Source organism: Brassica oleracea, chromosome C4, assembly GCF_000695525.1.
Source record: "Brassica oleracea var. oleracea cultivar TO1000 chromosome C4, BOL, whole genome shotgun sequence".
Classification (NCBI taxonomy): domain Eukaryota; kingdom Viridiplantae; phylum Streptophyta; class Magnoliopsida; order Brassicales; family Brassicaceae; genus Brassica; species Brassica oleracea.
The window spans coordinates 9094460-9105699 of NC_027751.1; the positions used below are offsets into that span (position 1 = coordinate 9094460).

Sequence of the window (11240 nt, forward strand, 5' to 3'; positions counted from 1 at the left end):
GTTTCAGGAGCAAAACCTGTTTAATCTCTATTATAAAAAAGCACAAGACAAAGAGACGGATTGGATCTCATGAGTCATGACACCTGTAAGAAAAAGAATACTTAGAAAAAAACAATTAAACCATCAACAAAGATTAGGGAAATGCATTGGCAATCCACAAGTCGTGGACGAAGAAATCAAAGAGACGTGAGAACCGTGGTGGACGTGCACGTGGTTAAAGTTATTCGGTGCCAAACACATAAGTCAATAGAGCGAAAAATCTGATTGGTTCTGGTTCATCATATATTTCCCTTAGACCACCATTAGCGCACAACCGATCACGGACTCCCACGTATCAGTGGATCCCGCAAACAGTGCAAGCATCAGAAAAACAACGTTGCTTATTTTGGAATTGGAAGCATCGTAGCTTATACTGTTTTGTAGGGGATACACTTAAATCCCATGATAAGCATCCTGGCTTGTATTGTTCTGCAGATGCTCTTATGTAATCGTTTTTTAAAGCTTTATGACTTGGTTCTATGCAAGTTCTATGTAAAAATAAGGGTATTTGCACTCTCAATATACGCATTTATGCAAAATTAAAAATGTGCCAAAAATCACTATTACACACTGCACATGCCTCAAATTTGCCTTCTTCTGATCCAGCTCTGATCCACCACGTGGTCTACAACAATGCTTTTAAGGCAAATTGTTAATTTCATAATTTGTTTTGGTTTTCTAACAGATTCACTCGTAAAAATAAAATGTAATAAGAACAATGATATTCTGAAAATCAGTGCCATGCTAACCTTTTGTTATTTTTACTACAAGCGAGGACATAACAGATTCATCAAACTGGAATGCTTATATGTATATGAAGTTTATAATAACTTTGGAAAAAAAAAAAAATTCAAGATCTGATTAAAATTAACAAATGAACAAAATGGTATGTGAAGTTTCAGTCAAAAATGTGGTTTTGAATAATTATCTTAAAACATTGCGAGAAGCTTACTTGCTTTTCTTCTTCCCAGCCGATTTCTTCTTACCACTCCTGAACTTTTTGAACTTAGTAGTGGCAAGTGCTTCCGCAGCGCTCTTACCTTCCAACCTCTTCGTCAGCTTAACCACACTAGACATACCTCTGACTGCAACCGCCCTCTGATCTGGTCTACGGCTCATCATCTTACGGTCAAGTGGCCAATATGCATACGGTTCAAGCTTATCTTTCCTCTTAAGATCCCCACTTGCCTTTTTGCTTGCATACTCTTTCCCTGTGTAAGCGTATCCAGACTCTGATGTCTTTAACCTCTTCTGGTTCTTCCTCGATGTGTTTACAGAGAACCTGCTCTTGGCATCCGAATCTGCATCAGAGATTTCTTTTCTTTTGGATCTCTCTCCTTCGTAGATGATTAGCCGTCCTTCCGCATCAAACTCTGCTTCTTCATCCGAGTCAGCTTTCCGTTTTCTGCCAAGCTCGCTTGATCGAAGGGCTGATCTTGTTTTGTATCGGTCCATTAAGTCAAGCGGTTCATCATCTGACTCGTCAACTTCAAGATGACTCTGCCTCGGATGTTTTTTGGATGCTTTAGATTTCAATACAGAGGGAGCCTTGCTACGGCCATTCGACTCTGCATCCATGTAGTCTCCATCGCTGTCCTCGTCTTCATCCGCAAAATCAGAAAATATCTTGGTATCATTCCACCGGCTGGCCCTGGAAGACAAAAAATCAAGAACATGCATTACTTGACCACTCAGAAAGTCCTATGAGAGATTATCTGAAAGCTGAGTTGGGAAAGGTACTTTGATAGGGTTTCTTTTGAATGCTGAGATCTACTCATCTCAGAGCCAGCTGCATATTTCCTCTCTTTACGTTCCTTAACCTGAGATTAAAACCAAGGGAAGATGAATGGTATACATTACTCAGATAGTGACATCTAAACAACTTTGAAAACTGTTAGCAAACCTTTCGGATGTTTGTAAGGAGCTTCCTATGTTCCTCAGGCATCACAGACTTGACAGCCTCCGTGCCACATTTCTTGATGAGCATCTCCAACAAAAGCCTCACCTATTATACCAACATGACTTTCAAAATAGGACACGAAGCCGCAAATACAAATCCTAATATATATTATATATATACACAACTAGTATTGTATGCCTCCCAAAAAGCATACTACAGGAGAGGTATTTGAAACAAACCTTTGCTTTAAAAAGGTTTTTGGTTCCTTCTGGCCACTTAAGTAAGCCTTCAACAATGCTCTTTAAGTTTGCGTGTAGTCCTTCAACGGGTGATTTAGCCACCAACACCTTTAACAAACCTAAATTTGCCTGTTTTCCATAATAGTTTTGGTTCCAAGTTTCAGAAAGAGAAAATGGCTAACTTGCAGCAACATATTGTCGTGGCTTCTTTAAAGAAGATAGATAAACTCACTTTTGTGATTTCCTTATTTTTCCTCTGGAGGAGAAGAAATGTTGAAGGAAGCAAATTGTAAGCACTAGCTATGAGATCGGAGAACTCATATGTCAAACGAGCTACTCCCTTAACGGCAGCACTAATCATCTGAGGTTTTTCTCCCGCCAAGCAACCAACCACCTATGATGATTATAACAGAGGTAAACAACCAATCTTGACGAAAAAATGTTACAGTGGCTTGTTAAGATTAGATTAAACATACCATATTGAAGTAACCATGTAATTTCTCATTGTCTCCACCATTTTCCTCATCTGCGTATGCATGCCCAATCTGAACAAGCACGTCATAGGCTCTGCTTCTTGTTTTCTTATTTACCTGCAGAAACAGCAGAGATGTGAATAATGATTCTTGCACTATCATAGGTTAAACACAAACAGTTTCAAGCAATGCTTAGTACCTCCTTTAAAGCAAGTATAACTTCGGGTAGAAATGAAGAAACAATGTCCTTTCTCGCCTTTAGATCATCCTGTACGGGAAAATAAAACATCAGCATCTATATCCTTGAACAAGAAACCAAATGCATCTCTAATTAAAACCTACAGCTATATCGTAATATATTTGGTCAAAATACGCATAAAGCTATAAGGGCTAGTTTCTTACCGTCTTTGACGCATAAGCTAATAGGAAGTATAAGCAATCAAGTTTATGGCGCTTGGCAGAGACATGGCATATATTGTGCATCAGCTCAAGCAACTCCTCCAGGTTCTTTGAAACAAATCCATCAGAACTCTGGCAACAGAAAACATTTGTACTGAAGACATTAGTCAAGATCTATTTAAGAACGAAAGCTAAAGTTGTTGAAGGACCTAAATAGAATGGATCAGTGTATAGGGGTCACAACTTACTGTTAGTCATCTACTGTTTAACAAATGTGAGCAAGCATATAATATCTTGATGCTTAAGTGAGAAGTCAAATATTCACTAAATGAATCAATATACTTGACCTAGTCGAGCGTGGAAGCTTAGAGGCAAAGAAAGCAATACCTTCAAGATAACTGAAAGAACTTTGTACGCTTTCTTTTGAATTTGTCCCTTGGGATCCTGCAGTTTAAAGATCCACATTAGCATATACCACTCATCAACACAATTCACCAAACGCACCTTCGTGCAGAAGGATAAATCACAGCCACACCCAGAACAATGAATCATTCAATACAATAAATCAGTTTACAAACCTGCATTGCAGGCTTCAAAGAACTGAATACGGTATCTACTTCTTGACCATCCAAACCAGGTAAAAGAGAAACTAACAGATCAAACAACCTTGCCCTGGAATAAAAAGTAGACAATAATGTCAACTCTGGCTCAGTAGCGACTAAGAAAACCAGAAACACATTTGGAATTAACAGTACCTAAGGTTTGAAGAAGAATTTTTGTCTGCAGCATTATCCACGTCCATCCCACTAACAGGTCTTTCATCTTCTGCTATGGCAGTTTTCGTAGCCATTAAAAGCTCTCGCAGTGTCTTGAAAAGTAGCTTTGAAACAGTCTTTTTCTCCGCTATGGAAGCCAAATTCCCTATCGCAGACTGAAAGTAAGATAACAAGAATTAACAAATACTCTGATAAGCTCTCATAACGTTAAGGATATCTAATTAGAGAGGGACAGAGACCAATCACACAAGAAAAAAGAACAAACTTTGGTGACATTTTAATGAGCCCTTTAAGATTGTTAGTTACCTGAAGAGAACCGCCATCATCTTTGCCAGATTCATGAAATATTTTTGACAAAACATCCAATAACTTAGGAGCACACGACCGTATAACTTCCAAATTAGCTGCCGCACTGTGTGAATCATAACGAGCGATAGCTCGAACCAACGCAGGACTTGCATCATTGACAGGTACTTCCTTACCCTCCACAACTTTCTTATTTTGTTGAATCAGAATATTCAAACTGGTGCATATAATTCCACGGTTTTCAGCCTGCGTTTGAAGAGCTCCACACAATATTCTCCCCAGATCCTCAAAGCTCTCCGCAGTATCCACAGGATAATTACAAAATGAAGGGTAACAGAGCCCACAATGAGTATACGAGAGAATCCACACTCCTAGATGCTGCAGTAAGACCTTGTAGCTTGAGCTGCCATCAAAAACAATTAGCAACAACATTAGAGACAATGAAGATAAGAAAAAATTATAATTCGGGTAGAGATAAAAAAAAATTACCTGTTGAGCTTTCTGGCTCATTGTTTCTATCATTCTAAAAATAGTCTCCGTGAAGAAACTTAGCCGTCCTCCAACTGTGTACTGCTTCAGGATTGGGAAGAGCCAAACGTTTACCTCAGACAGATCACTCGCCTCAAGGTTTAAACGCACAATGTTTAGAAATGTTTCAGGTCGCATAGCACCAAGAGCTGATCCTACACACTCATGCAACTGGGGATCGCCAACAAAAAGATAACATCAGTAAGGAAAATACAAGATGTAGCTAAAATAAGTTCGGTCTAATACATGTTGCATCATCTTATATCCTAGAATCATTCATTTCTAACTAAAATGAAGGCACGCTCACATAACAAGTTCTGCATGTATATTTCTTGTACCAAATTTCTATACCAACAACATAAGAGCCACCACTAAGCGATACTGTCTTTCAATCACAAGTGACATAACTATTTCAAGTACTTATACTTATGTCTAGAACCTGAGCAGATGGTGATTAGGATCCAATACTATAACAGTACAGTTACCTGTTTCCTATAAGGAAAGCCTTCATCAGGTAAACCTTGCATATCTGATAAATCCTCGAGGGTCTTCCTCATAAAAAATGAAGATTCTTCCCCTGAAAATTTAAAGAAAGGCACATGAACAACTAAGCAAACAATTGCTCAAAATAACTCCCTGAAGTACAAAGAAACAAACAATACAGAGAATAACAAAAATTACCTAATTTATTGAACATGGTCGAAACAACTTGAAAAGCCATGTCCCAGACCGCATGGTACTTGTAATCAAGCAAGCTTTCAACCGTTGCACACAGTTTTTCAATAACTGTTGGACTAGACTTCTTTACATCCAAGTTTGAATTCCGGATTCCGTTGATGCCTTCCCTGATCAAGCTTTCATCAATGCATGAACATATTAAACTCTTCAACGCATCGGTTGCTGCAAAGATTGCCTCCTCATGATCAGACGCAATAATATCTGCCAAAGGGAAACACAAAGATCATCGCAACAATCAGATAAACCGCATTGACAAAACAAAAGCAGGAAGGAGCATAGATACAACAGCATACCTTTCAGACCATTGAACACACCAGGAAGCTTAACCACGCAAACATCTCTGTTCATAGAAAAAGCCCTCATCATCCCAACTTTCATCAAGCGTGCTGTGAAGGTCATGGCATCAGCAGATGTTTCCGGCGCCGAGAACAGTACAGCAGCATGATACAACACTTCGACCAGCGCCTCAGCCGGAACCTCGGATGTTGGATTGAGACAAAGTGCGTTTAAAGAGTCGATCACTGGCCTTGCTACGAATGCATCTCGCGTAACCATCAGCATCTTAAAGCCCTCAATCACATTAGCTATGTGTTTCTTCGACATCAGGGCCAAGCATTCTTTTAGAGTGCTGAGAAGGTAAAGCACTTGCTGTGCTCCTTCCGCAGAGCGCGCTTCTGACTTATGAGCGAGGTCTAGATGTTTCTGGAATGATTCTGCGATAGTTCCACTCACTGATTGACATGCCTTTGTACCACGAGTTTTCTCCAGGACATCACGGAGACACGAGTTTGCTAGCTTTCTTACCTTTCCATCTGAATGAGTTACAAGATTCAGCAAGATGCTGTGAGCTTCAGAGACTTCATTCCCCATCATGAGGAGATGAACTAAACACTTCAATGCTGAGATCAAGCACTCAGATGTAACTGATCTTAGACGCAGAACGCTGAGGACGAGACGCAAAGCCAAACCATTCCTCTTCAGTACTCCTGGTGAGACTTTAGGGAACACAAGGGAAAGGATGACAACATGTGGCTGGACTACATCCATAGGTGATTCAGCGTCTGCAGACAAGAGGCTGTCCAGGGAGCTGCACGTTGCGGCGAAGTAAGCCACGGGGGTCCGGCTATGGTTACCTTCCGCTAGAGCTTTTGATAGCTCGTCGATTACAGCGCAGAGGTGGTTATGGTCAGGTCGTTTGGATTGTGATAAGCGAGAGAGCATGAACTCCCCAAAGTCAGCGGAAAGAGGGAGGTCTGGTTCTGAGGGTGTGAGGCACAAGCCGGTTTCAATGTCGAGACATAATGAATCCATAACTAGGTTTCCGTTTTCCTCGACTATTCCAGGTGGAAATGTCTAAAATAAAAACCGGAACTATTAGGTTTGTTTGAGAAACAAGAAAAGACGGAACCTTTAATGCAACATCATGCGATTGTAACTAATCAAAAGCTAAAAACAATCTTCGTAAATGTTCAAGAGTAAGACTGAGGAGCTTCAGAGATTCTGATGATATGTGAAACAATAAAAGAGAGAACTTTATCATGCGATTGGAACTAATCAAAAGCTGAAAACAAACTTGGTAATTATCATTCATTACAAATGAAACTAATCATCGGAGCATGTAATGATCAAAACTCTACCAAAAAAAAATTGTAAGCTTTAAATGTGTGGTCTCAGAAAACATGAACTAAGCGAATAAAGCTTCGAACTTTAGACTGAACCCGAACGAAGAGAGAATTAGGAGGAGGAGAGAGTAAGGTTGGTCGAGATTCTAACCTGGATATAGCGAAGGAGAAGACCCTTCGTGGAGTTTGTTTCTGCTCGAAGATCGGTAAGTACAGAAGTCTGAATGTCTGATGTTGGCGGCAATGAAACGAGAAGCCTTTTAGGGTTCTCCCACGAAATTTAATCCACGGTTTAAGATTTAATCCAGTTTTGTAATTTTAAGGCGGTTTTGACCAAAAGATTGCGGTTTAACCGGTATTGCGGTTTAACCGGTATTGCGGTTTAACCGGTCCAACGGACCGATACGGTATCCATTTAAAAACATTGATTTATACGATTAACGTCCTTTTTCTTCATAGTTAATCCAGTATTAAAAACACTAAAGTAAATTCTTGAGTTGGTTGTATGTCTTTGGATTTACCGATAGATTAGTTATGTTTCTTATTCAGATTACTTTAACTAAGTCACAAATAATATATATGTCAAACTAGGGTCGGCCCCTAGGGCGGAATATTAGTGAATTTGTCTAATTTTATTGTGAATCTTTGATTTTAGATACCATTGTTTATATGGTAAATTAACTCTTAGACTTGCTAATTATGTTAACTTTTTTGGTTTTTTTTCTTTCTAATTTTGTAGTACTCTCATGATGGTGGCACTAATTATGGACGAATGAGATTATGTGATGAAGAAAGTGGCTTTTTGAAGTTGAGATATGTTGTTTAATAAAAATTGAGAAAAACTTGGACCAAACCCTCTCTAAGTGCTCCAACTTCTCTCTAAAAAGAGTTTTCAGATAACGATTCATGTTCGGTGCTGGTGGCTTTTGCCGCCGGTTACCATCTTCTTTTTTGTTTTTTGATGTAAATACTTCGATATGTATGATCGATCCTTCCCTTCGCTCGGCGAATCTCTCCTTCGCGTTGGCGACTTTTGTTGTGACGTTTTCAGTCTGAAGCGGAGCAAAACTTCATGGCTTTTCTCTTGTACTCCGATGAAGACTGAGTTTGAATAAAGTTATGGTCTTGTAGATCGGATTCAACTTTTTTCTCTCTTCGCGAGTTCATACAAAATCCCGATTGTTGGTATTTGGTTTATCTTCTTTAAAGGTTAAGCTCAGAACCTTTCTTCAAGAAATCAGTCTTAACCCGTTATAGTTTGCCGATGAAGGCCAAAGGGTTGGGCTTTCTAATTGGAAAGGGGATGAAGATGATGGACTAAAAGTCAGTTGCTTCAAAGGAGGTTCAGTAGAGTTTGGCGTTCTAATGTGAGCGGTCCAACTAAGGATCTACTTTGGGTTTTGATTGAGAAGTCCCCGTGTTATGAACCGGAGATGTAAGATTTACAAAGCATCAACATCGGCGGAAGGTGTAAGGGAGACTAGTAGTGAGTGCAAATCAAAGAAGATGGAAGTGTTGCAAGAACGTTGAAGAGTATGTCGGCGTTTTCAGCCTGAAACTTGACTGGCGGTGGAGCAAAAGCTTCTCCGATCTGCATGCTTCTTCTTTAACATGTGGATTGTGCTTAAGTTTTTGTATGACACGTCTTTTTCTTGTGTCCATATGTTTGTAAACTTTATTTGTACTCCTACTTCTGATAAGCTTTAATGAAAAGCTAAGTTGACAAAAAAAAAAAATATGTTGTTTAATAACATCAAGTTGTATTGTTCATATTATCAGATATCAATTGGTTGATGAGTGGATTTTGTTTTTATTATACTAATAATATATTTTATTAGTTATGTATGTTAACATATGTTGTAGCTAAATGATTGAAGATAATAAGTAACTGGTTGAATTTCACAGGAAGCAGACAAAATTTTATTATTGTTTATTAGTAGCATAGGTAGCATCTTTAGTTTATGTTGTTTGGGTGTCATGTTATTCTCGCCTTTGGAGTCTGTATAGTTGAAATGTAACATAGGATCGGAGTTCTTCTAGGAGTACTTTGTAAATGATTTCTTGATTTGATTCCAACACTTATCGCTCATATTTTCGTTATGATGCCACCCAAGTTTGTCGAGACATGTTTTTATTTAATGTGGTGCCTAGGTTATATGTATTAGAGTCACAAAATCCATGCTAATCTTTTTAGTATTGTCATGGAAAACAGTCTTATTTGCTTTCCACAGAGTGGGCTTTTTTGTTCACGGCGGATGAAGGACAGAAGGTTTAAGGGCTGTTCGTTTGGTTGCCGCAGGTACCGGCGGCAGCGGCAGCGTCAACATTCTGCGTCAACTCTTGTTCGTTTCGTTGACGCAGGAAACTGCGTCTGACGCCGCGTCCGAACGCCGCGTCCTGCGGCTGACGCCGATAAAATCTGCGGTCGCGATATAGTATGCGGCAGCGGCAGCTGCAGCGGCAGCGTCAGCGTCTGCGAAACGAACAACAACTGTCCTCATTGACGCTGCCGCTGACGCCGAGACCTGCGGCAACCAAACGAACAGGACTTTATTTACAACTTTATTCAGGACCCTCGAAGCCTCCTTATCTTTCGCGAAATAAATAAGACTTCGGTATTTTTGAAACACTTGGTATTTTTTTTGAAATTGTGTAATATTATCAATTAAAATGGTCAACCGAACGTTGACAAAAAAAAATTATCAACCAAACTACTAAGGAAACAAACAATGAGATAGTTCGCTGAAGGAAATATTTTATTGAAATTGTGTAGTATTATCAATTATGTTCGAGCTTATGCGATTTAAAATTTTTTTTCATCCTTGTAGTGCGAGGAAACTTCAACGATATAATTTTTAAAAACTTGTACATCAGCAAGAAAACCAATTTCAAATATCCAAATACTAAAAGCTCAAATACTCTGGAGACTATATTTAAATACCAATGCTATTATTTTTGTTTCAAAGTAAACGGAAGTATCGTTATTCTTTGGTGTTTCACTTGCAAATAAAAATTTTAAAATAAATTGAACGAAACATTTACTAAATAATAAACATTCAAAAATGTATAAGATGTAAGCCAAGAGGAGAAATCTTATGAGCAACTCTTTGGGACAGATTAAACTTTTCTTCTTCAGAGTTTAGTGTAGCTAAGTAAGAGATTTGATTGTACAAACTGAATGTAAATGTTGGTTACCTGGAAGCTGCAACACCAAAGGCTTTGAATCATCACGTGCAATGCATGTGAAGGACGAAAGCACTGTTGTAGCTTCTTGGAACAGTTAGAAAAGGACGTGTTCTCTGTTTGCATGCCCATGAACTTTCCATCGCAAAGAAACTCAGTTGACTGTTTCAATGAGGCAGCATTAATAAACAACCAGTAAATATTGTAGAGCACCTAAATAAATACATTTTGAAGGTATACCTGAAGTGGAGAAGTGAAAACATATTTATTGAGCTCAATGACCGTAAAAGTTCAATCTTGTTATCACCACAATACATCGAAGCAGTGGCGGTGTTCAGGCTCATATCGTTTGTTTTGCTGTAAATGATTTGTTCATAAAATCTATATATATATTATAAACAGGTTTTGCTTCAATCATATATTTTTTCAATCATATTTTCTCTCTAATTGATTTTGATTTCTTTATGATTGTTCGTCTTTGTTCACAACGCATACCGATAAAAGAAAAACAGATCTAAAATAGAGGCTGTGTCGTAAACCAGCCTAGAGTTTACAACTCTCTCCATATTTTTTTTTTTTACTCTCTCCATATTAGTTATTGAATAATGTAAAACCTGTTATAAAAAGAACTGGAATTTTATTGAATCGCGGAAATTTAAATAAAGCAAAATTTTATATCCGTAGGAAGAAGATAACACCGATAACAAGAGAGAATGTGTTATTAGAAGGAGAAGGGATGGATGTGTGTTACAAACGATCGAAACGATCGTTTATATAGAAATGAAAAAGTAAAGTTACTGTGCATGCATAGTGATAGTGGGCTCCACATGATTTATATTTACGTAACATGTCAAATTCGGTGCCGAAACTTTTGACATGTTCATAACACTCCCCCTTGGAGACCAGTGTCACTATCGCTTCTTGCTTAACGTCTACGTTACCTCGTTAAAAACTTTTCTAGGAAAACCCAATGGGAAAAACCATAGTAAGGTAAAAAGAGTACAACTACGTAAGCTCCCCCTCGAATGAGCAGTCAT

At 38.6% G+C, this 11240-nt stretch overlaps 1 protein-coding gene across 1 annotated transcript; it reads right to left on the bottom strand.

Moving 5' to 3' along the window:
- Positions 1-846: 846 nt before the first annotated feature.
- Positions 847-7285, bottom strand: LOC106342308 (RRP12-like protein). The gene is given in 18 exon segments (XM_013781196.1): positions 847-1690; positions 1780-1859; positions 1943-2044; positions 2179-2307; positions 2411-2572; positions 2655-2768; positions 2851-2919; positions 3054-3182; positions 3438-3494; positions 3629-3722; positions 3806-3981; positions 4133-4462; positions 4464-4535; positions 4622-4831; positions 5146-5237; positions 5342-5599; positions 5692-6751; positions 7172-7285. Coding segments are annotated over 17 exon segments (3795 nt in total). The 5' UTR covers positions 6710-6751; positions 7172-7285; the 3' UTR covers positions 847-987.
- Between the last annotated feature and the right edge of the window lie 3955 nt (positions 7286-11240).